The 26,243-nt window shown below is 62.6% G+C and overlaps 4 protein-coding genes across 12 annotated transcripts; 3 read left to right on the top strand and 1 right to left on the bottom strand.

Annotated features, from left to right (window-relative positions):
• Positions 1-1,638: 1,638 nt before the first annotated feature.
• On the top strand, positions 1,639-4,582 carry LOC121059000 (gap junction beta-5 protein-like). 3 transcript variants are annotated; one of them, XM_040535255.1, is made up of 3 exons: positions 1,642-1,860; positions 1,984-2,123; positions 2,929-4,581. In XM_040535255.1, exon 3 carries the CDS (start codon positions 2,953-2,955, stop codon positions 3,982-3,984), a length of 1,032 nt encoding a protein of 343 aa, XP_040391189.1. In that variant the 5' UTR covers positions 1,642-1,860; positions 1,984-2,123; positions 2,929-2,952; the 3' UTR covers positions 3,985-4,581. The 3 variants fall into 3 exon arrangements, with proteins under 3 accessions (XP_040391191.1, XP_040391189.1, XP_040391190.1); XM_040535256.1 differs by having other exon boundaries at positions 2,057-2,123; XM_040535257.1 differs by lacking the exon at positions 1,984-2,123 and having other exon boundaries at positions 1,639-1,860; positions 2,929-4,582.
• Positions 4,583-6,595: 2,013 nt separating this feature from the next.
• GJB3 (gap junction protein beta 3) lies at positions 6,596-13,570 on the top strand. Of its 5 annotated transcripts, XM_040535198.1 has the most exons (5): positions 6,642-6,749; positions 8,436-8,689; positions 9,872-10,035; positions 11,470-12,262; positions 12,729-13,570. In XM_040535198.1, the coding sequence occupies exons 4-5, from the start codon at positions 11,505-11,507 to the stop codon at positions 12,742-12,744; spliced, it is 774 nt and encodes a 257-aa protein (XP_040391132.1). In that variant the 5' UTR covers positions 6,642-6,749; positions 8,436-8,689; positions 9,872-10,035; positions 11,470-11,504; the 3' UTR covers positions 12,745-13,570. The 5 variants fall into 5 exon arrangements, with proteins under 5 accessions (XP_040391130.1, XP_040391128.1, XP_040391132.1 ...); XM_040535196.1 differs by having other exon boundaries at positions 6,596-6,749; positions 11,455-13,570; XM_040535194.1 differs by having other exon boundaries at positions 6,604-6,749; positions 11,470-13,570.
• Positions 13,571-15,532: 1,962 nt separating this feature from the next.
• Positions 15,533-18,829, top strand: GJA4 (gap junction protein alpha 4). Of its 3 annotated transcripts, none has more exons than XM_040535178.1 (2): positions 15,533-15,664; positions 16,761-18,829. In XM_040535178.1, the coding sequence occupies exon 2, from the start codon at positions 16,782-16,784 to the stop codon at positions 17,808-17,810; it is 1,029 nt and encodes a 342-aa protein (XP_040391112.1). In that variant the 5' UTR covers positions 15,533-15,664; positions 16,761-16,781; the 3' UTR covers positions 17,811-18,829. The 3 variants fall into 3 exon arrangements, with proteins under 3 accessions (XP_040391112.1, XP_040391111.1, XP_040391113.1); XM_040535177.1 differs by having other exon boundaries at positions 15,554-15,656; XM_040535179.1 differs by having other exon boundaries at positions 15,659-16,038.
• Positions 18,830-24,645: 5,816 nt separating this feature from the next.
• SMIM12 (small integral membrane protein 12) lies at positions 24,646-25,921 on the bottom strand. Its single transcript, XM_040535175.1, is given in 2 exon segments — positions 24,646-25,441; positions 25,443-25,921. Coding segments are annotated over 2 exon segments (282 nt in total). The 5' UTR covers positions 25,683-25,921; the 3' UTR covers positions 24,646-25,399.
• Between the last annotated feature and the right edge of the window lie 322 nt (positions 25,922-26,243).

Here is a 26,243-nt window from a genome sequence, read left to right on the forward strand (position 1 = left end):
TCAGATGGGTGAAAGTGAAGCAGGGCCCTCAGGACACACCTTTGCTGGGTGCCCTGTGGAGTCCCTGGGGTTGGGGAGCCCAGCAGCTGGTCCTGGGGAAGGGCTGCCAGAATGGGGGGGGCCTTGCCCAACGAGAGGAGCCAGGCAGCTTGCTCTTCACAGCACCAGCACCAAATGCATTTCCTTCCTTGAATATTATTTCTAATCCAGGTAAATAGCTCCCAAAACTGTGCTGGCAGCACTGATGCTGCTTGCTTAGGGGGAAAGGAGCTCTGGTGGCCTCACCTATGGCAGGCAGAGGACAACGCCGTGCCTCGGTGCGTGCAGCAGGAAGATGGGCAGAACCGCCCACCCACCGCCTTGCAGAGTTTCCTCCGCCGTGTGATTCATGTCAGGAGCTTGTTGGGTGACTCCGGGATGAATGACGCTATATAAATGCAAAGCGTTATTAATATTTCATGCGGTAGTGAAAGTGCACAACTGGGGCTCATTCCTGCAAGACGAAGTGCACCTCCCTGGCCCCGAGCTGCTTTCCTCCAGCAGAGGGTGCAGCCTGGGGCAGCTCCCTGCCCCTGGAAAACAAATCTGCAGCAAACTGAAGTGGGAGAAGCAGCTGTGGGATGCCACCATCCCTTACGGGCATCCGTCCGTCCCGTTCGGGAGACGACGCAAATGCCCCGTCCCTGCCCTGCTTCCTCAGGAGGACATCCACTCGATGTGACTGCCCAAAAGAGAGGGTTTTAACCTAGAAAGCAGCAAGCCATGAGAGCCTCTTTCGATATCTGCAAGCCTGGGGCAGGGGGCTCCCTGCCGGGTGCTGTGGGACGAGGGGGCTGCCCTGGGATCCTGCTCCCAGGGGGGCTGGGAGCCCCCTTCCCATCACAGCCACTGCACCGGCGGGTTAAAAATAAATAAAATTAGAAAAAAAGGGCTTGTTTGATTTCAAACTGCAGAACTCTTCCCTGGAGCCATCAGCAAACAGTGGTAATTTACTTTACAGCTGTTTAGATTTGTTTCTCTCCATTTTTTTTAAAACCCAGCGGAATTGCAAATGAAACGTGTATTTGCTCCTCAGATGACTCGGGCTCTACGTGAGCTCTCGTACCCCACGCAGCAGCACCCGCTCCCCGGCCCCTCACCCACCCGATCCCTGCGCCGTGGTGCCCTGGGGGGGGGGCCAGGCCTCAGAAAGAGGCTTCTGTGGGAGGGGGTCCCCATCCTGGGAGGGTCCTGGGCTCTGGGATGGGGGGGGGGCAACGGGAAGGGGACTTGCACCAGCTTGCAGCACAGGTATGGGGAGCCTGGAAAAGGTGGTTAATTAATTCGCAGCAAAATAGTCAGCTGCCTCCTACTCATCAGAAGGCAAGGAGGGAAAAATGCTCTTATTAAAGCATTGGCACGGTGCAAAGTCTGAGTAAAAGGGAATTATGAAGGGTGGGGTTTGGCTCCCAGGGCTTTGGCCACGTCAGCCCCCTGGGGGTACAAGAGAGAGAAGATGGGGAGGGGGCAGCAACACCCAGGCTGCCACCGTGCTGGGAGACCCTGGTGTCCCCAGGGCAGCCAGGGACAGGCAGCCCCGAGCCCCTGCCCTTCCCCACGGTGGTGCAGCCGGTGCTGCCCGGGGGCAGGATTGGGCCCCACGCAGGGGGGCAGGATTGGGCCCCACGCAGCGGGGCAGTGCTTGGCGTGATGGGGCATGCAGGGATCTGCCTCGAAGCCTGTCCCTTCCCCCGGGAATCTCCTCCTCGCTCCCAGGAGCCCCAGGATGACTCACGCGGCACCTCGGCACCGGGCGATGCGCTCCTGCCGCAGGCGAGCACCGACCGAGCGGCGGCCTGGCCTCTGCTGGGACGTCCCCAGGTAAGGGACAGCCCCGGGGGCTGGGGAATGTCCCCCTGAAACAGCACCCAGCTCTGGCAGGCAGGGTGGGCTGGGGGGGGTCTCCCACCGTGGGTGCACACAGCTGAGCTCGACCTGCCGCAGGGCGACCGGCACTCCTCGGGCTGCTGCTGCGAGCTTGCACGGGAAAGGTGAAAGCTGGATTTTGTGTCCCCAGTCCTGAGTCCGAGCCTCCCTGGCTCCGTCCGACCCCACGGATCAAGGCAGCGAGAAGGGAGCTCCAGGTACACGCATGGGATCGTGTTGGGGGGGTCCCCAACTTACGGGCCAGCCCCACAGGTGGGTTTGGGCAGCACGGGCTGCGCAGAGCAGCAGGATCTGTATGGCGCTGCCAGCGAGGGTGAATCCTGTTATTTTATTGATAGAGAAGTTGTTTAAGGAGAGTTGGTGCCAAACAGCCCCAGGAGTCCTGCTTGGCCATAGACCCGCTCCATGTGCAGCGGGTTTATCAGGGTCAAACAAGCCGCTCGGGGTCCTGGGGCTGCTATGGGCTGAGATTAACCTGACCTGATGAAATTTGGTTATAGTGGGCACCCAGCCCCAGAGCACCGCCTCTGCAGTGTTGGTGCTGAGCTGGTGCTGGGCACCTGCTGTGCTGTGGGGCGGGGGGAGCAGAGGAGCTGTCAGATTCCAGCGATGGGAGAGGACGACGTGGCGGCGGCGGAGCTGCCGGGTGAGTCAACGCCCTGGCCTGCTCCTGTTTGTTGTGCCAAGCCCGGCAACGTAAGAAAAAGAAATAACAAATAGCTGGGCAGCCAGGCGAGAGATGGGGAGGATGGCACGGGACGGGGGAAGGCTGAGCTGGGCATGGACCACGGTGGGCTGTGGCTGAAGGACTTCGCTGGGTCCCTGAGTCCCCGCAGATGGGGACGGAGCCCTGCAGGGGCACACCTCGGCCTTAGGTCAGTGCTGGGCACGTTTTGGTGGCTTGGGGCACGTTTTGTTGCCTTGGGGGAGGCAGCTGCTCGGATGGGGACATCCTGCTGGTTTTAGGGACAGTCGCTGTCACCGTGTCTCCTCGCTTCCTAGGTTAGCTAACAGGACCAGGGGACCATGAACTGGGGGGTATTTGAGGGGCTCCTCAGCGGGGTCAACAAGTACTCCACGGCCTTCGGCCGCATCTGGCTCTCCCTCGTCTTCATCTTCCGCCTGCTGGTCTACGTGGTGGCGGCCGAGCGCGTCTGGAGCGACGACCACAAAGACTTTGACTGCAACACGCGGCAGCCGGGCTGCACCAACGTCTGCTTCGACCACTTCTTCCCCGTCTCGCACATCCGCCTGTGGGCCCTGCAGCTCATCCTGGTGACCTGTCCCTCCCTGCTGGTCATCATGCACGTGGCCTACCGCGAGGCCAAGGAGCAGAGGCGCCACGCCACTGCGGGGAGCGACTACCGCTGCCTCTACCCCAACCCCGGCAAGAAGCGGGGTGGGCTGTGGTGGACCTACCTGCTCAGCCTCATCTTCAAGGCTGCCGTGGACATAATCTTCCTCTACATCTTCTACCGCTTGTACAGGAACTACACCCTGCCCTCCGTGGTGAAGTGCGAGCTGCCCCCGTGCCCCAACATCGTGGACTGCTTCATCTCCCGGCCCACCGAGAAGAACATCTTCACCATCTTCATGGTGGTCACCACCTGCATCTGCATCGCACTCAGCCTGGTCGAGGCCACCTACCTGATCGGCAAGCGGTGCTGCGAGTGCCTCCAGGCCCGCAGCGGGGAGAGCTGCCAGCACAGCCGGGACTGCACGCTCTCCTGCGCCGAGCCTGAGGACACAGGGGGGCAGGGTTTCCCCCCGGGGGACTGCAAGCCCCCCACGACCTCTATCCCCAAAACCTCCGTCCCCACAGCTTCCATCTCCAGAGCCTCCATCTCCACAACCTCCATCCCCACAGCCTCCATCTCCACGGCCTCCATCTCCACAACCTCCATCCCCACGGCCTCCGTCCCCACGGCCTCCATCTCCACAACCTCCATCCCCACGGCCTCCGTCCCCACGGCCTCCGTCCTCACGGCCTCTGTCCCCACGGCCTCCGTCCCCACGGCCTCCGTCCCCGTGCCCGAGCAGGAGCAGGTTCCTCCGTAGGGCTGCCCGTAGCCGCCTGCCTGCCCCAGCCCCTGCTCCTCCAGGTGGGACCCTTCAAAGTCCTGGTCATGGGAGTGCCGGGGGGGGCTGCACCGTTGAGGTGGGGTCAGCCTCTCCCCTCCATAGGGGCAAGGCACTTTGTGTTATTCTGATGAATTTAGGATAAAAAGAGGTGCTGCAGGACGTGTGGGTGCTCTCTGAGAGCCAGCAGGTGCTGCAAGGTGAGGGACGAGCAGCTCCATGGCAGCTGGGAGCCAGCACTGAGCGCTGAGTGCGAGCCTGTCCCAGCTGGGGCTGGCTTAGCCGATCCTGAGTATATCCCTGCAGTGAATAAAACTTTCTGTCTCTACGATGTGACAGACAAATTAGTGGTTTTCCTGCTTTTGGGGCACAAAACTTCATGGGAGCTCTTGTGCCGAGAGGGGTGCAAGAACCGTGTCACACACACCCCCCCCCCCCCAAAACACATTGTCCCCACCACCAGCAAAGGGCTCGTGCTTGTGTCCAGGACCCAGATGTGGGCCACAGCACTGAGCAAGGTGGACAGCTTCTTTACCCCCCTGTAACCACAGGCTCTATAAAAATTTAATAAATTCTTGATGACCAACTGGGACAAGAGCGTGTGCTTGGCAAGGAAGCACAGGGGCAAGGAGCTGGGCGGGCAGAGCCCACTGTGGGCTGCAGGCTCTTCCTGCAAAGCCAGAGAAAAACACACGAGCGAAACAGGCAAATAAAGGAGAGGAAAAACACCCCAGCCATTGATTAAACAATAACATTAAATGGCAGAATATGATCTCGTTTATTGCTGTAATATGTCGCGTTCTGCCGTGACTCAGGCTGCTCTGCAATTTCTAAGGCCATCAACAGTAACTGAACATTAGCTGGAATGAATAATTAACAATAATTTCATGGCGAATGCACTCGTAAGTAACATTAACACTGAACAAGCAGCTCGATCTGTTACTGGTTTCGCTGTATTTAGAGGGTGCAATTATTATTTTTTTTCATGTGCACAGAAAGCCCCAGTGCTTGCCGCGTCTGCTGCCGAGAAAAGGCACGGGGGGGGGATGCCGGCACCCGGCCCTTCAGAGCAGGTCTTTGCTTGGCAGCCCCTCATGGGAGCTCCTGCAGTTTGCAGCACCTCTGAGCCCCTAAACCTGGTCTCGTGTGAGCCCCTGAAACTGATCTCACCTGAGCCCCTGCCTCTGCAAAGCGGTGTGCAGAGGTGGAGGGACCCCCATGGCCAGAAGCCACAGGGGGCTACCAGGCAGGAGCCAGCCTGACCAAACACCAGGGTGGGGAAGCATGGCGGGGGGGCTCTGCCACCAGCCCGGGACCCCCTGAGCACCCAGCAGCGCCTTGCACCAACACCGGTGAGTTTGGAGACCCTTGGGGTAATGAATACAGTGAATACAGGCTGGTTTCTTCCACCTCTTTTAAAGGAAGGTGTGTTGATCTCTGGCTTCCCTCTGTCCTCTCTCCTTGCTGGATCATCCACCGGAAAATTTTCCTTGCCGAGACGTTCAGCGTCAGCGGACTGAAGTTGTTCTTTGTGTGAGCCCTCGCCTCTCGTTTGAAGAGCTGGGGCTGGGCTGTTTGTTTTCACGCAGGGCTGACTGCTGCTGATCGAGGCCGTCGTCCAACAGCAAAACCCAGAGGTGTTCCCCAGCTGGAAGCGATAATCGCTGCAGGAATGGGACGCATCCAGCTCAGCCCAGCTCCAAACACCCCTGCCCCACTTCCACACATCACAGACGAGACCTGACCGTCCGGGTGCCACTTGCTGGGCCGCGTTATCTTGCCCCGAGCAAGCGTTGCGGCAGCTCTGCAAAGCTCCGGGTGCCTTGCGCCATCCAGAATTAGGCTCAGCAGTGGCTGGCATCAGCCAGGGTACCAGCACAGTCACTTGTCTTGTTATCGCAGGTGTGTTTCTGCACCAAAGGGAGCCGAGATCACGCCGGTCAGTGCTGCAGGAGCTGGGGCCTGTGGCACCTTGGTGGGGCACAGGGCACGTGGCGATGGGCAGGACCCGTGTTGGTGGCACGGTAAATAAGCTGGGGGATGTTACAATAAAAGCTGAATGTTTTCTACTCTTTGCATCATCATCCGGGGGACTGGTTTTGCTTGGAAGGGTTGCCCAGAAGCCCCCTGAATTTTTGGGAGGGTGGATTTAAAACAAAAGCATGGCTAACTCCAGCCTAATCAGAGACACAGAGGGGCTCACATGCCCTGCAGTGCCGGGCAGGGCAGCCCATCCTTCCCAGCAGGGTCGTGTTTCTTCACAGTCTGATATCCGCCTGCTTGCTGGGAATTGAGGAGAAAACGTCTGATTCATGGCCAAATTGCTTGAGCGAGCTGCTGCCCCGCTCCCACGCTCCTGGTGACTCCCGCGCCCCCAGCGCCTGCGGGGATGGTCAGGGCCCCAGGGACGCAGCAGGGGCACGGATCAAAAACCGGGCCAGGTCCCAGCCCTGGCAGGCGACCGAACGCCTCCGTCTCTCAATGCCCCATTCAAGACCCTTTTAAAAAGACTTTGAGGTTTTTTTCCGACGGCGTTCGGAGGCTGCGTGCTCCGCCGCTCGATTATTTCCTTTATGGAGGACCCGAGGTCAGGCCACGGGAAGTCACTGCGGGTTTTCAGCATTCACGTGTGGCACCAATGGGGACGCGCAGGCAGGACGGGGCGCTCGGGGACCCTCCCAGGGATGCCAATGATCTGGGCAGACTCCAAGGGTCCTGCTCCAGCTTGGGCATGAATTCAAGGGGTGAGCTCAGGCATATAGCGGAAAAGGGAACCCTCCTGCAGGGACTAGGAGCAATCCTGCTGCTCAGACCACGGCAAAGCCTGGCCACGGATGGGAGACTTGCTCACAGCAGGGCCGCCCAAATACCCAGCTGAGTGCTGCAAAACACGGGGTGTTTTCCTTCCCCACCCAATTGCCGTGGGGGAAATCTTCTGTCTGTGTCAAAAGGCGCTGAACTTTCTCACCGTGGCAGCATCGCCGGCCAGGCTGGGAGCCTCGGGGCATGTGGCCCCTCCTGAAATGCCCAAATTGCAGCCGAGGGGTCTATGGGGTTTGGGGGAAGGGAGGCAGGTGCTGCCCCAGGAAGGCATCAGACCTGCTGGGTGGCTCTCAGCTCCTTGCTTCTTCCTTCTCTCAGGCCACAGCCCCCAAATTCCTGCCCTGGCTTGTGGCTTGCTACAAAATAGCTCAAATTCCTGATCCTGCCGATAGGTGCCCAGGGCTGGGTGGGTTCCTGGCTGCTCCGGGAAATGTGGGGAAATGGGCGCCTGCGCCTGCCCCTCTGGGCTGCGCACCCCCAGACTCCCATGTCAGCGCCCCGGTGCCATTTCCCCTCTGCCTTTGGGAGAAGAGGGAAAAAGCCAGGAAGGGCTCAGGGTTGCGGATTTGGCACAGGGACTGCAGCCAGGTGCCATGGTGCTGCGGTTGTACAGGCACAGGAGTAAGCCACCAAGACAGGGAGAGGTGCCCTGGAACCCCACTGGGGTTTCCTTGGGGCTCCCCGGCCCCCTGCTCCCCACCGTGCCCCCAGCCTGCCCTCCCCCAGCTTTGTTTGACCTCCTGGCGCAAAAAAAATGCTGCAGGGCTCCAGCATCTCAGGGAGCAGCTCCTTGTCTGTCACGAGTGCCCTGAGCAAACCTCTCAGAGCATCAAGCACCCACAGGGCTCTGCAGCTGGGAGGGGACCTAGCACGGTGCCGCGGGGCTCCAAAGCCACGGGGTGCTCAGCCTGGGGCGTGCCGGAGCGATGCCAGCCTCGGGCCAGCCGCAAGGCCAGGTAAAACGCAGGCAAGCGGAAACACATTCCTGCCTGGGCCACCATATTCCTGCCTGGGCCACCACATTCCTGCCCAAGCCACGTCCAGAGGCATGAAATGGGGCTGCTCAGCGGGGAGAAGCAGAGTGGGGGACATTTGGTACCACTTGGCTGCCTGGGCAGGAGGGTCTGACCTCCTGGGAGCCCCCGGTGCTCTGGGAGAGGGGTGTTCCCCTTAGGGACATGTCCCAGGTCCCCAAAGGACGGGATGGGACATGGTCAGCAAGGCTGGGTCGCTCTGCAGCCGGTCACTGTCATCGGGTTTGTGCCAGCCTTTGGGAAAGGCCCTGGCCGGTAGCGCAGGGCGGTGGCCGTAGGATGCCGTAGGTGGGAGATACCGATGTTCTCGGTATTAGTAAGGCAAAAGCGTTTTAAAAATAGGTTAGAGTTGCATAATTTGTGATTCTTAGCAACCGGTGCTGTTGCCCCACTCGCAGCGGGTGCGGCTGGGGCTGAGGTACGGTGAGAGCCCGGTGCTGGCTCCCAGCCCCCTGCTCCCTGCGGGTCTGCTGCGGGTTCACTGTGCTCAGAGCCCCCGGGCACGGGGCATCGCCTGGCGGGAGCCGCGGGTGTCACCGGGGGAGGAATCCAGCTCTGTCGCTCTCTCTGCAGGATTTGACCTGCCTTTATTATTCAACCTGAGCGTGTGCGTGCATGTGCGCAGACAATAACCTCCGCGGAGCTGTTTGCCAGACTCACCCAGGTGCTAGGAGCAGAACAACTCACCCGCCTGCTCCCGACACACACGCTCAGCTCTGCGGACGAGACCCGAGCACGCAGGGAGGCTGCAGAACACGCAACCAGGAAAGGGTTTCCCCGCTCCAAAAGGAAGTCCTGCTCCCTCTGGCCACATACCCACAGGGCAGGTACATCTACCATGGCTGGGGCGGAGGTTTTGGGGGGACATGAACCCATCAATGCTAAGGGGGTGCAGGTGGGAGGTGTGTTACAGCCGTAGCTGGGGATGTGGTGCTGCAGTGGCTGAAGCTGGGGACTTTGAGCGATGCCAAGACCCCAAAGGTGGTGCTGGGGACTCTGCCCCACGGGGCTGTGCATGGTGGTGCACCCACAGCCGAGCACATGCACCCAGGGAGGCGATGCAAGGGGCACGGCACCCTAAGGAACAGCAAAGGCCACCCCATCTCTGCTTCTCCATCCTGCCGCCTACTCCGGGGACCAAAAGATGCAGAGCCCCGCTCTGTTGCACTCACACCCCGGGCAGAAGCCAGGCACTTTCAGGCCCAACGCCCTGCACCCACGCGGGGCAGCACCCGGCGGTGACGCAGCGGGCCGGCACGCAGCGGCGCTGGGTGCTGCCGAGGGAGCTGGGCTCTGGGGGAGGCAAACCGGCGCTGGGGGCAGAGCCCAGCACACCTGGAGAGCAGCCTCTGCTCTGCCTGGCCCCCAGCCAGCACCGGCCGGGCCGTGGGGCTTGCACAACGCTCAGCACCACGCCCCGCGGGGCTCAGCTCCCTCCCCTCTCCCTCCTGCCCCGCTGCGGACCCATGGCTGGAGCTGGCACCGGGCTGAGCTGGGCAGGTGGGTGCTGGGTGGATTGGTGCCAGGTAGGTGGGTGCTGGGTGGGTGGGTGCTGGGTAGTGTCACCCATGGAGCCCCAGGAATTTGGGGAATTTGCAGATGGCCATCTGGGGGGCTGGTGAGAGGGCTCTGGTCCTTGCGGGGTGTGCAGGGGTGACGGGCTCCAGCCTTCGCTCGGCAGCTTTTGGGTGCGGAGGGGAAAGTGGCGGCTCCCTGCTCCTGGTCTTAGAGCTGATGTGGAGGAAGGGCTGGGCTTTCTCCCACCCTGGTGTGTGCTGCTGGGGGTGGAGGCTCTGCGGGGCTCAGACGTGGTGCAGAGGTATGCAGGGATGAGCAGAAGCACTGCCCTGGTGCAGGACCCCCGGGCACGGCACCGTGTACTCGAGGCTGTGCTCCTTGGGGCATCCCAGCACCAGCAGCACAGGCTGGCCACGCACACCCTCAGGGCTGGGCTCTCAGCAGCCCCACAGGCTCCGGGCAGCGCTCGAGGCTCTGATCCTTCCCCACAGCCCCGGGACACCATGCTATACTGCACAGCCCTGCCCAGATGTAAGAGAGCTGCGAGGGGACCCTGAGCACCCGGCTGTGATCGCGCCACCAGCCATGCCCCGAGCCGGGCACTTCCCCACCCCCAACCCCCGGTAAGCGGGGAAGGAGCCGGATTCTCTTGCAGGTATGTCTTGGAGGGTGCTGGGTTGGCAAGGGCAGCACTTCTTTGGGGTGTGGAGTGTAGAAATGTTGGGCTGGTGATACTGGGAAGCGTCTCCACTGGAGCCATGGCTCCCACAGGGAGCCTCACCCCTGTGCAGCCGTGCAGGCACCGGCCGTTGCCAGTCCTTGGGAGGCTGCTGTGGCTCGCAGCAGTGGGGCTGACCCCTGGCAGGGCTGGCAGGGGACCCGGGGCAGCCCCAGGCTCTGCCACAGAGCCATTTCAGCCAGCACAGAGCCTCGGGGCTGCCGGCAGTGCCGTTAGGCCCCTGCCTGTCCCAGGAGCGGGGTGACAGCCGGGGTGACAGCCGGGCTGACGTATGTAGGCTCTCACTTTCAGCAGCTTTGCTCCCACCCAGGCTTGGGTTCCCTTGCACATCGCCTACAAGAGAGAAAACTCGCGTGTCCTGCCGTCCCCAGCTCTGCTGCAGCTGCTTCCCCTTGGGGCTCTCAGCTTTAGCAGGGCGCAGCAGCCATTTAGCCCAATTCCCCCAGGTGGAAACTGGCCTGAGTGGGGCTGAGACCGGCAGGGTCAGAGTCTGACATCCCATGGGAAGAGCTGTGCCTCCCTGCTGTGTCCCATGGGGAGCCCTGCCAGCTCAGCCCAGCTCCTGCCAGGGAGCTTCCCCCGCTAAGTGACTAACGGCACCCGTGGGGCTCCCCGAAGCCTCCCCTCCTTCATACCAGGGCTCTGATGTGTCTCAGGCACATGCAGCGACGTGCCCTGAGTGATCACACGTCAGTCGGTGTCTGGGTGTCCCACAGCCAGGACAGGGGCTGGCAAGGCTCTGCAGGGCTGGTGCTGGTGGCCTTCAGCACTTGCCCCTTTGGGCAGCGAAGGAGGACGCGGTTGGGGGATGGAAATGCAGGGTCCCCTCCTGCCCCCATCCTGAGGGGCCTGCCAGCTCACGGGGCTGCTTTAAATGCCTTAAAGCTGGCAAAAGCTTTTTAAAGCTCACGGGGCAGCTTTAAATGCCTTAAGGCTTTACTCTGCTGAAACACCCAGCACCACACGCAGCCCTGTCATCCTCCCAGGGCACGGCCTCTCCTTATTTATCCTGGCCCATTCCGGGGAGTTTTGTTGCCAATTTATACCAACATACGCAATCGGGGACAGCGGGTGGCAGGGACTTTGCCAGGCTGAGCATCTCTTACGGCAAAGCCTCTATCAGAGGGAAGTGCAGAGAGGTTGAGTCACATCTGAGCGTCACCGTGGGAGCGCGGGGTTGGCCACGTCCCCATCAGCCCAGGCTCTGCGTACACGAGTGGGGTTGTGCCCCGCCCCCAGTAACGGATGGGGGAGAATTTGGGAGGTCAGTGGGGTTACGAGGGTCCGGGCCCTGCTGGAGCACAGCAGAGGAGCTGCCCCACTGCTGTCCTCCAGCTGCTCTTTCTCCTGGTTCCTGACTCTGGCTGCCGCCAGCGCCGGTCCCCATGGATTGGAAAACGCTGCAGGCGCTGCTCAGCGGGGTCAACAAGTACTCCACGGCCTTCGGCCGCATCTGGCTCTCAGTGGTCTTTGTCTTCCGCGTGCTGGTCTACGTGGTGGCAGCCGAGCGCGTCTGGGGGGATGAGCAGAAGGATTTTGACTGCAACACGCGGCAGCCGGGCTGCACCAACGTCTGCTACGACCACTTCTTCCCCATCTCCCACATCCGCCTGTGGGCCCTGCAGCTCATCTTCGTCACTTGTCCTTCTCTGCTGGTCATCATGCACGTGGCCTACCGGGAGGACCGGGAGAAGAAGAACCGGGAGAAGAACGGGGAGAACTGCCCCAAGCTTTACAGCAACACGGGCAAGAAGCATGGCGGGCTGTGGTGGACCTACCTGCTCAGCCTCTTCTTCAAGCTTGTCATAGAGATCCTCTTCCTCTACCTCCTCCACAAGATGTGGGACAGCTTCGACCTGCCACGGCTGGTCAAGTGCTCCAATCTGGTGCCCTGCCCCAACATTGTGGACTGCTACATCGCTCGGCCTACAGAGAAAAGAGTCTTCACCTATTTCATGGTCGGGGCCTCCTCCATCTGCATTGTCCTCACTGTCTGTGAGATCTTCTACCTCATCTTCAAGCGGGTTGTGCAGAGGGTGCGCAAGTGGAAGAAGGCCACCAAGCGCTCCGTCAGCTACAGCAAGGCCTCCACCTGCCAGTGCCACCTCAAGATGGAGGAGAAGGAAAACAAGTCCCTAAATAGGTGTGTGGCAGCCCTGCGGGCCTCGGCTCCCAACCTGACTTCGCTCTGAGGGGGTCGTGGAAGGGGAAGAGGGAGGGAGAAGTGTCCTGACGTGAGCCGGGGGTGACGGGCCCTGCGGGTGGCCACCAGCAATGCCAGCACCAGACTTTTCAGCTTGGTGGCTCTATAGGGGAGGGTGACACGTCAACAGGAACTCTCCTGCTTGGTGGCCCCATGGGAACAGGACTGGCGTGAGGCCATCAGGGGCACAGGGCAGGTACTCAGATGGGCGCAGGCTGAGCTGGGACACGCAGTGACACGGGCAGCGGATGAGGGGGTCCCTGTCCCCCACCGGACAGGATGGACACCACCAGGTCTCATGACCGTGGGCATGTTCACGGGGTGCCCCAGCAGCAAGGGCACGCGTGATGGTGGCAGGGTGCCTGCTGCCCGCGGGCACGCCTGAGAGTGTCTGTTCTTTCCACAGAGGAGAGGAGCTGTGATCTCCCTTGCCCCACCCAGCTCGCCTTCCCCTTGGACCATGAGTTTTTCAAGCCTACACATTTCCCAAACCCTGGAGATTTGACCCTTTATGAGAAATGACTGACCCCAGGAAGGTTCCCCAAGAGAGGAGCATGGGGTGCCCGAGAAGATGCAGGTAAGGCGAGGGCAGCTTCTGAGCTCTGCTGGCTGCACATGGCGGTGCTGCAGGGCTGGGACACCACGCCGACACATGGACACGGGCCACGAGCTCCAAAAAGCAGCCCCCAAGCTGTCCCCAGTGGGGTGAAGCCTTTGCACTGGGAGGACACAGGGGACTGGGGCCAGCATGGGGGAGCAGCCAGGGGCTCCAATGTCCAAGAGCTTCTCTTGGGTCCTCCCATGGTGACAGTCATGGTTTGCTGTGCCTCGCATACACACAGTCCCAAGTGCTGTTCCATCCATCCTCCTTTTTTTTTTGTACCAAGAAACAAAGAATATCCTGGGTGCAGCTCCACGGCCAGAGCCTGCATCGCTGCCTCCTTCGTGCTGCCAGCGTGAAGGTGCGAGCCTTGGTGTGAGCTCTCGGCACACCCGAAGAAATCCCCGACAGGCAGGGTTCCGGGCTGCTGCCAACTGATTGTTCGTCCCCATTTGCCAGTACCGGGGCAGGAGCAGCTTCCCTCTCTCTGCTCATGCAAGCACCTTGCTGACGTCCTGCCCAAGTGGCTTTTCTGGCTCTGCTGCTTCCCTCGGTGCCTTTGTACCCACCCCTCGGCTCGATAGATGTGTCACCCACAGCATTAGCTGTGAATCCAAGGGGCCAATAAATGTTATGCTGTTTGTGGACATTGGGATCTGCTCTGCGTGCTGGAGGTTGCAGGGGTGGGGAGAGGTGAGGGCTGAAGAAATGCATTTGCAGAGGTTCCCCAGGAGCCCGTGGCCAGGGCTGGCAGGTCGAGCCCTGGGCCGCTGCCTGGCGGCCGCCTGCTCCCCCAGATCCTCTTGTCACACGTCGTTACACTCGAATTCACCAGAACTGCATGCCACCCCCCCCCCCCAAGGAAATCAAGGAGGGATCAGCATCAATCATTTACTAAACCTCGATAAATATTAAAATAAATAGAAATGATTTTCACTTAATCTCTCCTTAAACAGCTCTGTGCGGAGGGGCTGTTGGTGTTTCTCAGCCCCAGCTCCACAAATGTCTTGCAGCGTGTGTTACCATGGCTGGGGCTCGTGCTGCTGGCAGGGGGACGTGTCACTGTGCTGGGACATGGGGTAAGTGCTCCCAGCACAGGCTGCTCAGTGCCGTGCCACTTGTGGCATTGTGGTGCCACGGGGCACCACATACCAGAGGAAGGATGCTTCGGAATGATGATCATCATGGGGTGTCTGACTGGGAAGCACCTCTGGAACCAGTGTGGGGTCTGTTTTGGGGTGTCCTCCCTGTGGCTGGCGTGGGTGAAGCACGTGCTGGTCACGGTCCTGCCGGTGGGTAAAGCAACGTGGGAGCCGGTGCACCCAGAGGTGGGGGCAGCTCCATTTCCTTTGTGGTTCTGAAGCAACCAGAGGTGATCGTTTCCTCCCACTGGGGGCTGGCAGGGTGCGGAGTGTCCCCGAGGACAGGTGCCAAGCAGGGACAGGTCACGGCAGGGGTGGTGGGAAGGGGTTAGCGGTAAACCTGGTGGGCTGGCTGGGAGACGGCGCTGGGCTTCAAAGCACCCTGGTGCCTCTGCACGGGGTGTTACCCGAGGCACGGCAATTATGTTCTATTAAACATAACGATGCTGTTCCGGCTCCACCACCCTCTGCTCAGACCTGTCTGCAGGAGGAAATGCCACATCTCGCTGCAGGACAGGCAGCAGCTCCCTGGCCTAGTTTCTGCTGACATTGCCCAAGCCCAAATCCTGCCACCCCCAGCCGGCCCCGTAAAGCCTGTGGTGACCACACCAGCCCATCGCCGCTGCTGCGGGGGCACAAATGGAGTCCCCCTGACCAGCAGGACTTCAGTCAGTGCATAAAATACCAGCTTCCACTCACTGCTTTCCTGAAGCAGAGGCTCTCTGCCAGCCCCACTCAGGTCCCCTTGCTCGGAACAAAGTCCCCACTGCCACCCCAGGGGCTCCCCGGCCACCTGCTGTCCCCATCCCCACGCCGGTGCCACCACGTCCCCTGACTCCAGCCCCATTCTGCACCCTGCACACCCCGTCCCAAAGCCTCCATCGAGCCCAACCTTTGCCTAAAACCCGACGGCGGGGTGCAGCCCCCCTGAGTTTGCTCAGCATCGGGCAGGAGCTCGCTGAGCCTCGGGGCTGGAGCTGCGGCGTGGCTCCAGCACCACCCAGTGCCCACGCAGAGCACGGCCCCGCTGCCCCACGGAGCGAAATCCCTCGGACACGGCCCCCCTGGACACCCCCCGGGCTGGAGCATCCCCAGGGGTCCCACGGTCCCGAGCGCTGCGCCCTCCGCCGCCTCCCGGTGCTGCCCCCCCGCGGGATGCTCAGACTCCAGCCGAGCACAGGGAACTCGGCCCCCCCGCTCCCCCCGCAGGATTTTGGGGGCACAACGGGGCTGGGGACACCCGGGCACGGCCGATCCCACCGCCCACCTATCCCTCTGCCCCCGCTGGAGCAGCCGGACCCCCTCTTTGCCCCCCTCAGGTTTTGTCTCCCCATGACCACGGGGGGGTTTTCGGTCCCCCCCCCCCAACCTCTCTCCCCCCCGGCAGCCCCCCCGGGAGGTGCTGGCCGTCCCCCCCCCTCCTGCTCCCCCGTCCCGGCCCCGCTGCCCACACCTGCGGCGCTCTGCTAAGCCCCGGCCCCCGGTTTCCTGCCCGCGCTCCTCCTCCGGCTCCCCCCGGCCCCCCCCCCGGCCCTACACGGCCACAGCCGCCCGGTCCCGGGACAGGCGGGACGAGCGCGGAGCTGCGAGGGTGAGCGGGTGGGTGCCTGGGGGGTGCGTGGGTGAGCGGCCCCCCCGAGCCCCCGGTCCCCCCTGGGAACTGCACCCCCCTTGGGGTCACCCCTCCCTTGCCACCCACTCCCTGCTTTGGGGTCACCCCTTCTCTGCTTGCAGCCCCCTTTCTGCTTCGCGTCCCCGTGCCGCCGGTGGGATGTCCCTTTAACTGCCCAGCTGCCACCTCTGGGTGCTTAATTGGCAGGGGTTAATTAGGAGCCAGCACTGGGGCATCTTCCTCTCTCCCAGCTGGGCTGCAGGGCTGGGTTCCTGTGGGGCGATGCAGGACGGGCTGGCTGGTGGCAGGGGGTGACACTGGGACAACTGGGGGTCCCAGAGCAGGTCTGGGTCCGTGCACGGTGAGTGGCTTTGGGGTGGTCGGGCTGGTGGGTATGGGGGAGCGATCTGGGACTGGGATGCTATCACCCCCCAGCAAGGGCGCTGGCTGGAGGCTGTCCCCTTGGTCTGGGGGGCAGCCCCCCGGGTGGTGGGGTGGCTGCTGTACCCGAGGGGTTCGTGTTCCTGTCCCTGTGGCTGTGCTGCTTGCTGCCTTTTAGCGGAAGGCTGTAGGGCAGGGGGATTTGGGCAGCCCCTGGCCAGCGAGACCTCTGCCAGGGCAGCCCCGAGCTGTGGGTGCTGTGGGCTGGGTGCTGCTGATGAATGGTGAACTTCTATGGGGTTTCTTCTCCCCCAGCCCCATATTTCCATGCTGGGCAGTGGGGTGGCTCCTTCCTGGGCACCCCGGGAGCTGGGCAAGCTCTTGCCATGGGCACAGCTTTGCTGCTCCCTTGTACAGCGGGGGAGGTGAAATTAGGGACACCGAGGCTGGTGCAGCCCCGTGGAGGTGTCTCACCGGCCAGTGCTGCCTACTGCAAAAGAAATTCAGCAAAGAAATCCTGCCGGGCTCCCTCCCTGTGGTGTGCCCCATGGGATGCTCTGCGGTGGGCTGGCTGTGACGCTGCGGAGTGGCTGCATCCCGAGAAAGCCTTGGGTTTGTGCAGCCCTGGCTGCCCTGAGCTCCCCAGTGTGAAAAAGGAGATTTTTAACTTTTTTTCCCCCCTCCTGTCCCTTCTTCTGCCAGAAGCACGAGGCTCCCTAGAAGATGGGTGACTGGGGGTTCCTGGAGAAACTTCTGGACCAAGTCCAGGAGCACTCGACGGTGATCGGGAAGATCTGGCTCACCGTGCTCTTCATCTTCCGCATCCTCATCCTGGGCTTGGCCGGCGAGTCCGTGTGGGGGGACGAGCAGTCGGATTTCGTGTGTAACACCAAGCAGCCCGGCTGCACCAACGTCTGCTACGACAAAGCCTTCCCCATCTCCCACATCCGCTACTGGGTGCTCCAGTTCCTCTTCGTCAGCACCCCAACCCTCATCTACCTCGGCCACGTCGTCTATCTGTCCCGGAAGGAGGAGAAGCTGAAGCAGCAGGAGAGCGAGCTGCGGGCTATCCACAGCAAGGACCCGAAGATCGAGCAGGCCCTGGCAGCCGTGGAGAAGAAGATGTCCAAGATCTACGTGACAGAGGACGGGCGGCTCAAGATCCAAGGGGCGCTGATGTGGACGTACATCGTCAGCGTCATCTGCAAGAGCATTTTTGAGGCTGGCTTCCTTGTCGGGCAGTGGTACCTCTACGGCTTCTCCATGGTGCCCCGCTATGTGTGCAAGAGGGACCCCTGCCCGCACCAGGTCGACTGCTTCATCTCCCGCCCCACCGAGAAGAGCATCTTCATCATCTTCATGTTGGTGATGGGCCTGATCTCCCTGGTCCTGAACCTCCTGGAGCTCTTCCACCTGTGCTGCAAGCACCTCTTCAGCACCATCAAGAAGGTATCGGTGCCAGCTGGCCCCAGCCGGGACACCTTTGCCGACGACCTGGCGTCAGGTCCGTACCCACCCAAGCACTACCCGTTCCTGCCCATGGCCGGCAGCCACACGCCGCCCTTCCAGGCCTACAACAAGCTCTCCAGCGAGCAGAACTGGGCCAACTTCCACAACGAGGAGAACCTGGCGCTCAGCAGCCCCAGGGCCCTCTCGGACCCCTACACCCCCAAGGCTCCCGAAGCCCCAGCCCTGGAGGAGAAGCTGTGCAGCCGGCCTGGGAGCTCAGCCTCCAAAAAGCAGTACGTTTAGTGCCGGGCTGGCCCTGGCGGGTTGGGGACTACCTGTGGTCCCCAGCTGAGCCCTGCTCCGGAGGATGTGGCTGCCCACCTTTGGGACCCGATGCTCGTGAACTCGGCTGGGTGCTCCCCGGCCCCTGAGCAGAGCCTCTGCTCTCTGTTTTCCCCATGTACGCTGCGAGGAAGGAAACCACGCGGAAACTTCGGGCTGTGCTGGGACGGCGTGTCCCCGGTGGAGGGCTAGCTCCTGCCGTGGGAAAGGGAGCAAATCCCTGGGGATGGGATGGGATGGGGGCCACGGACTGTCCCCAGGGCTGTGCCTGGGGGTCTCCTTCCCCCAAACTGCCCCACGGGACTCAACAGACCCCCCTGGCAGTGCAGGAGTGAGTGCACAGCCGTGGGAAGCCGCTCGTGCTGGCCATCAGCCGTGTCCTCTTCCTGTGACCCCTGGCAGAAACCCAGAGCTGCCAGCGTCTCGTGGGGGGGTTTTGCTGCAGGAGCTGCCCCCATCCCCATGGACCGTGGTGGGGTTAACCCTGTGCAGCTCCATGTTGTCACCCTGAGCACCCCAGGATTGTGAACCCCCCCCATGTCCTGTCCCCGGACCCTTTCCCACGTGATGTCTCTAAGTTATTTTTAACCCGCTGGCCCCAGCACGGAGCTCTCTGCCTTACGGGTGCAGCCGTGCAGGGGAGTTGTGTCCAGCCCGGTGGTTCTGGGGGAGGAATAATTAGCCTGGCAGTCTCTGGTTTGGGGGGTTCCTGTTTTAATTACTTTGCACTAGTTATCTCCTGCTGTGGGCTGGCGGGGGCAGAGGGACTGACCGCTGCCATGTGAGCGCTTGTCCCGGCTCTCCCAGCCCAGCAAAGCTGTGACATGAGCAGGTGCTGCAGGCTCCTGCCCCTCCTGGTGCTCAGGACCAGGGTGTGAGCACAGGATAAGGGCATCGCTCCTCTGTTCTCTTTCCTTTCCCCCCCTGCCCGGCTTGGAGTGTTGCGTCTTGCTGAATAAAGTTGGATGAATGAAAACGTGGAGAGTGCTGTGCCTGTGCTTTGTGGCTGGGGCAGGGATGCCGACATCCCCAGGACGATGGGATGGGGGTGAGGATGTGCCATGTGAGCTCTGGTTATTGCTCATCACCAAAAGCCAAAACCTCCCTGCTATAGTACCCTGTCCCCCTGAGCCTCTTCGTGGTTTATCATGGGGCATTGTAGTGCAGGTTCTGGGTGAAACAAAAGGGTTTTGAGTGGCCCAACGCAGAGCTCGGCCCCATAGCAAGGGCCTCTCGCCCTCCTGCCCTAGCTCTGCTGCAGATAAACCTCGCTGAGGCTGCGGAGCTGCTTGCTGCTGAATAATAGGTGGAAATGAGCTGCAGATAAAGGCACGCAACGCGCGCTGGGGCTGTGTTTAGTTTCCCTGGCCAAGTAAGCCCAGGGCAGAGCCTGCTTTCTGCTGAGGGCCTCTTCAGAGAGGGTGGGACAGACTAAAAATACCCTGGAGAAAATGAAATATGGGTGATACGGGGCGATATCGCTGCCATCGGCCACCAGAGGAAGCGGAGAGGGAGGCACCCTGCCGTGCTGCGCCCAGCTGGGGCTGTGCCCAAGCCTCTCCCTGGCTTCCCACCCCACACTGGGATGGGGACACATCTCTGGAGGGTGCCAAAACCCCGGGCACGCTGCTCCCTGCAACCTCCATCACGACACCAGGGCAGACCCCTCCACGGGGACCTTCCCACGTGGAGACCCCCAGGACTGGACCTGGGCTGGCTCCCACCAGGCATCAGCAGAGCCACGAAACCCCGCAGCTCCCCACGCTCAGCCAGGAGGAAATGCCAGTGTGAAAGGTAACGGCGCAGCCATGCTGTGGCCCCGCAGCCTGTTTACCCGCCGGGCAGCCGCTGTTTTCTCCCCTCGCCTGTCCCAGGCTGATATTTTTGTTGGCACCGGGAGCGCATCACGCTTTTCCAAACAACCCTGCAAGGTGGAAAACAAGACGGCCACGAGCCCCCTTGTCTAGAGGCAGCAGCCAGCAGGGTCATGCGTGCCCGGCCATGGGGGCTGCAACAACACGGCCCCGCACGCTGCTATTGTTCCCGTGTTGGGACAGGGGCAGCCGCAGTGACCCTGCGCCGCCGGGACCTGCCCTCGGCGCACGCCAACAACAACAGCCAGGGCTCACCTGCATCATGGGGCTGGGGCGGCCGTGGGGCCGGGGTGGGCACGAGACCCCCCTCCCCCCCCGAAGGTGGGCAGGCGGCCCTAAGGCAAATAAAAGTTTGGAGCTGATAAGAGCGCTGGCTGGCCCGGAGAAGCCCTTTCGCAGAGCCCAGGGACAGATAGCGGCGGGACGGACGCGTGCGGCCTTTCTCACACCTCCGCACTGCCTCCTGAGTAAACAGGCTTCTCCGGTCCCTTTCTGGGAACTGCACTCACTGGCCCAAAGCCCGGTCCTGTGCCATGGTGCTGAGCCCTGCAGGGGCAAGGGCAGGCAGGGGGCAGCGGGTGAGCAGCTCCCCATGGGCAGCTGTGGCGTGGCCGCTTTTTTAGGGTGCTCACACACACCACCACCCCCCCCGGGGCTGCTGCCGCTAGGACAGGCACTGCTTTCACCAAGCTGCTCTTGTACCCCCACCTAGGAGCCTGGGGGGTTTATCCCAATCTGAGGCTGAAGGGATTTTCAGAGGTGCAGCCCCCAAAAATTAACCCAGAGGGAGACCTCCCCGTGCCGTGCCCAACGTGCACGCTTTGCTCCATGGGTGCAGGCAGCAGTGTGGGGCTGTTTCTGCACACACTACAAGAAAAGCGAGTGCCCAGAGAGCGATGGGATGTGTTCAAGGGCAGCAGAGAGGGGGAGAGGGCACTGTCAGCAGGACGTGCACCTGAACTGACCTCCAACAACCTGAAGCTCGGGATGCGCAGACATGGGTATCCCTTGGGCACGTAGCCATGCACCCCCAGTGCCATGCTGGCAGTTTTTGGGTGGCCACTCAGAGCACCTCCTAATCCAGGAAGAATTTGGGGGCAGCTTTCCAGCCCTGGAGAGGCTGTGCACTTCCCAGGATCCCAGTTCCTGTTGGGGCCATTGCTCCAATGCCAGCCCCAGCCCCCAAAAACACTGTACCTGCGACAGCCCCAGGACCACGGGTTTGCAGGGAGCATCCTGCCCTCTGCTTGGGGCCAGGCTGGGTCCCCCACACAGCCCAGCCCCGGACCGGGGAGAGGAGCAGTGCGAGGGCTGCCACAGCACGTCCCGCTGCAAGGATCTGCCTGAGGAGCTGGCTGAGCACCAAGGAGTTTATTTTTAAGCTTTCCCAGCATAGAGAAAAGAGCAAGCTTCTAAATCCGACTTGCTCACAGGAAGAGCGGCGGCGACGGGAGCAAAATTGCAGCTGGGAAGGGAGGAAGGGCAGAGGCTGGGCAAGGTGATGCCAACTGGGGCCACAGCACGGCCCTCCTGGCCCATGGGGACCCGGAGATGGCCAGGGCAGGAGCAGTCGGGCCCCTGGGTGCTCAGTGTGGGCTCAGCTCTGCCTGCAGCCCCCCCCCCCCGCCAGCCAGCAGCACCCTCCTGAAGCACCCCGGAGCCCCAGCACCCACCACGGAGGCAGCACCAAAGCAGGGCACAATCCTGCCCTTGTCGGCCCCGCCACCAACAATGCACAATGAAAGCAAAGCAGCCCCCAGACCCACTCCCTTCCTTCCCCCGGTGCAGGGCTATATTTAGCCCTCCACGCATGGGCACGGCAGACAATGCGGCCCCCTCGCCCCGTGTGAGAACCGCGGGCGAGAGGAAACGCATTCGACAGCCCCAGCGAGTTCAGGCATCCTGACATTGTCCATTCCCTCTGGCCACCTCTGTGTGAGCAAGCAGCAGCACCAGCACTGCCAGCAGCACCCGCAGCCCGTGCCCACCCCGGGATGGGGGTCTGGGATCCAGCCCCGAGCTGTGGCCACACAAAGAGGTGACACCGAGCGGGACGTGTCCACCAGAGCTGTCCCAGGCCAGGGCTTTGGGGAGGCAGCTTGATTTAAACCAGAGCTGCGCCTCTCTAAAAGCACTTCAGAGCTTTTGCTGGCTGTAGGAAAGGAGCCGGCAGCAGCGATTTGTGGGACCGTGGGCCCTGCAGCGAGGCTGGGATGCTGGGAAAGGACAAAACCGGAGCCTGGGAACACAGCCTGGGCTTACTGGGACAGAGAGCAGCGGTCCCCAGGGGCTGTGGGGACACGCCGGGGAGGGACATGCCGTTTGCTAGCCAATGCCCCTGGGGTGAGCACACCTCTGTGTCTCGGGGCTGCCGGCACGTCCCGGGTGCCCTAGGGTGACAGTGCTGCTCCAGGACAGGGCACAGCAGTGAGAGTCCCTGCAGGCCCCCTCTTGTCCAGTCTCGTCCCACAAAGCCACACCGCTCACTCAGGGCCTTGCTGGACGGGGAGCTGAGGTGCTGAGCATCCCCCGTGCCACCGCACGGTCACAACATCCCCAGCTCCGTGCAGCTGGCGCATCCCCACGCTGATCTAAGCGGACATCCGCTGCGGCTGCCCAGGTGTGCTGAGCCGTGCCGAGCAGCTGGGGGGGAGGCTCTGGGGTCCCCGTTCTCCCCCCCCCCCCGCCTGCACACACAGCAGCTGGTGGGCTGGGGAGCAGCGTGCGGAGGGCAGGAGAGCTGCCTGGCTCCCCGTCTGCATCCTGCCTCCGGAAAACACAACCTGCTCCTTGCGTGCTGCTGGTGATGGACCCCCGGGAGCAAACACAGCCCTGGCCAAGGCAGAGGCTCAGCTGCTCTCGGAGCTGGTGGGGAGGAAAAATGTGGACGAGGCAGGGACAGAGAGCCCTGAAACAGCCGGTGGCCCCAGTGCCATTCCTGCCCTTTGAGCTGGGCACCAGCCCCTGCCCTGCAGCACGTGGGGACACTGGCTGACACCGAGTGCTAAGCCTGGGGGGGGGAACCTTGCTGGGGAAGAAGGGCTGTGAAGTCCGTGCAATTTTGTCTCAGGAGTCGAGCGCTGGCTGCGTGGTGCTGTGCGCAGACCCAGCCGCACCACCAGGGCTGTGTCCCAGGCACGGTGGCATTTTGGCAGCTGCTGGCTTTACTCCCTGCTCTGCAGCACGCTGCGAGGTGCAGCCAGCCTGCTGCCACACAACTCCTTGAATTCAGACTCCTGGTCTGACGACAGGAGAGCATCCTCCTGCAAAGCTCCAGCCTCCGCACTGGACCACAGCAGCGCCTTGCACGTGAGCGGCTGTGCACGAGCTCCCGTAGCCAACTTTTGCCATAATAGTTTATTCAACAACGCTTCCGCTCGCTCCTAGAGAGCCCCTGTGTCTGCCTGCCCCGTCCCTCGGTGCTCGCCGGCTCCTATTCTTGTCCAGCGAGCGCTTCCCGGGCAGCACATTGTTGGGATTCAATGGGAGGAAGGGTGGGTGTGCGGTACCGAGAATTTAGGAGAGCTGGGGCACCTTCCCAAACTGTGGCTGCTCTTGGGGAAGCTCCAGCACCTAAGGGGATGCTGTGGCTTGTCCCCACTGCAGAAACCAGCTGGAAATGTGGAAGCACTGGCAAGGCAGCACAGTGGGCGCAGGGAGCAGCAGAGGCTGGGGCTGCCCAGCCTCGGTACCTGTAGAGCTGCTGTCCGGGGGGCCCCGTCCTTCCCCAGCATTGTTTCAGCGAGCCGAGTGGGCTCGGGAAAGGAAATGGGCCAGCGAGGCCCCAACAAAGCTCGATTGTGCCCTGCGGAGCCGAGCCTGAGAACGGGCAGATCAATCGGCTATAAACAGCCAAGGGAGCCGCGCTGTCGCGGGGTGAACAAAGGGATTTCGGAAGAAGTTTCCGAGCTGGGTCCGGCTGGTCCCAGCTGGGGGAGGGGGGTGAGGGGACCGTTCCCACCCCTGAGCACAGCGGGGACCAGCATCACCCCAGCCAGGCTGGGAAAGGCAGAGGCCAAGTGTAGGTGCGGGGAACGGGGTAGCAGCAGGGCATGGGTCAGCCCTTTCAATGCCCCGATTCCTCCTGCACCTTCTGGTCTGGGTAGCACTGAGCGCTTGTCGAACAGGCAGCAGACACACAGCTCCTCCCGGCTCTGCCTGCCTCAGCTCCCTTGCAAACAGCTCCGGCCGTGAGTTCCTGGCGGCGAGCTCGGCCAGAGGGCAGAGAGCCAGCCCCGAGGAGAGCAGGTCCGGAGGTAAACAGCCGGGGAGCGCAGGCAGTAAAGCTGTCAGCGGGGCAGGCCATAGCACGGCAAAATGCTGAACTGGCTGCTGACATCAGGGCTTTGCGCGAGACACAACAGATTTATCGGCCTCGGGAGCGGAAGGCCAGGCTGGGGCAGCAAGCAAGGCCTCGCTGCGGGACCAGGGAAAAACAAAGCCGGGAGGGAGCGATAACCCCAGTGAGGGCCCGGCACGCTGCAGGCAGAGCACAGCAGCAGCACGGAGGGACAGGCTGGGGGCTTGGTGCCACCGTGCTGGGAACGCTCCCGAGGCTCGAGGGGACACCACCAGCCCCGTGCTGGCTGCAGGTCCCCAGTGCTCGCTCCCCAGCACAGAACGTTCCTCCCCCTTGTCCCTCGGGCCCCCACCCAGCGCTGCCACCACCCTTCTGGTCTAGATAAGGAGGCTGAGGGGAAGCAGTGACGTGACCGGGGGAGCCAGGAGGGAGGCACAGCAGCAGCGTGGGCTGGTATTTTGGTGCTCCAGCTCCTTCCTGACCACCACTCCTCCCTGGCTGTGCCAGGCACAGCCCAGCTACAGCCAGGACACCACTCTTTGTAGAAGGGGGGCTTCCTGAAAACACCTGGATCTGAGGCAGGGTTTTGGCCAGGTGGCGATGCAGAAGAAGACACAGAGGCCCAGGACTCACAGAAGTTTAATCTGGCTGTTCCTGTACAGGGCAAGGGAGCTCCTCGTTCTCTATACATCTGAGCTTCATGTTGGATGCAGCGCCAGGACGCCCACCTCCCCTGTCCCCCTTTCCTGCTGCAAAGCCCTGGGACGATGCAGAGAAGAGCTCCCAGATTTCCCTCGATGCTCAGGCTCGTGGTGACAGTTCGGTGCTGCGGTGCTGCGGTCTCTAGCAAGCCAGTCTGGGTTCACAAAGAGCACAGAAAGCTGGAGGCAGGATGGCAGGCCCTCCTCGCCCCCACAGTCAGCCCCCAACCCCACGTCACTCAGGTCCAAGCGCACTTCGGAGAGCAAATCCCTTCTGTTTTCATGCCCACGAAGAAACCGAACCTAAAGCGACGTGGGTGGAACCAGGCCAGGAGGGTTTTATGTATCAGGGGCCAGGACAGGCTGAGGGCTGCCAACTTCCACATCTCCTAAGCATCCTCCCCATCCCCGTACGTTATGTGGGATGGGGTCTGGCTGCCGTCTGTAACACATCCACAGGGTGTGCAAACCCCGAGCCCTGCGGGGAGCCCAGGGAGGGTGAAGTGCAGCAATGGGGGCAGCATGTGGCCCAAGCACAGCCAGGTGCACGGGGGTCTGGTTGAAGACGTGCAGGTGACAGAGGAACACCCCCAGCACCACGCTGAGGGACACGGCCCCCATCCAGCTGGGGGTCCTCGTCCTCACCGAGCCCCCCTGGCGGGACGAACACCTTCATTAGCTCTTTTCGGGGCGGTTCCTGTTCAGCACCGCCCGGGGGGGCGAACTCCAGCTTCTCCTTGAGGCTCACCACCTTGGTCAGGTCCTTGCCCGCGATCTCCTGCAGCTTGCGGTCCTCGCGCCGCTCCGAGATGCTCTTCTCCTCCTCCTCGGGGGGCGGCGGGGGGCGGCCGCGGAGGAACCACTCGAGGTGGTAGCCCACGGCGCCCACCACGAAGGCCACCGGGAAGGTGACGTAGGGCGCGTGGGTGCGCACGGCCGTCCACAGCACGGACCACATGGCGACAAAGGGGACAGCGCCTGGCACGACGGGCACGGACACGAAGCTCACCACCGAGACCCCCCCAAGCCCGGGGCTGGCCCCCGTGGTACCCCCCGGGGCCTCCCGTTTAGACCGCACCGAGCTCCGGCCGGGTCTGGCCGCGGCCAGCGGGAACCGGGAGCCCCGGGGACCCCCCAAACCGGTGTCCCCCGGGGTCGGGCAACCGGTACCGGGCCCCTGCGGCCCCTGCGGCCCTTGCTCACCTGGGCCCGGCCGCAGCCGCCGCCGCCACCGCCCCTTCCGCTGCCGGCGGCCGGGCGAGGAGGCGCGGGGCCCGGCGGGGCGGTGCTGCCCCCCGGCGGCCTCGGAGGGAGCCGCGGCGTTGGAGGAGCGGCCGGGCTGGGGCTGGCACCGGGGGAGGGACGCGGAGGGGAGGCCCACGGGGAGGTCGTGTGGAGAGGAGGCCCCGGGGGTACCCGTGGCAGGCCCACGGGGGGAGACCCATGGGCACCCCTGCGCTGCTCTCCCAAACACAGGGGGACCCGCGCCTGCCCCAGGCAGAGCCCGTCTCCCGCCCCA

Source organism: Cygnus olor, chromosome 23 (genome assembly GCF_009769625.2).
Source record: "Cygnus olor isolate bCygOlo1 chromosome 23, bCygOlo1.pri.v2, whole genome shotgun sequence".
In the NCBI taxonomy this organism is placed as follows: Eukaryota; Metazoa; Chordata; class Aves; order Anseriformes; family Anatidae; genus Cygnus; species Cygnus olor.

Coding starts and splice junctions, on each gene's coding strand:
- LOC121059000 (XM_040535257.1), top strand. CDS start 2,953: ATGAACTGGGGGGTATTTGAGGGGCTCCTCAGCGGGGTCAACAAGTAC.
- GJB3 (XM_040535196.1), top strand. CDS start 11,505: ATGGATTGGAAAACGCTGCAGGCGCTGCTCAGCGGGGTCAACAAGTAC.
- GJA4 (XM_040535178.1), top strand. CDS start 16,782: ATGGGTGACTGGGGGTTCCTGGAGAAACTTCTGGACCAAGTCCAGGAG.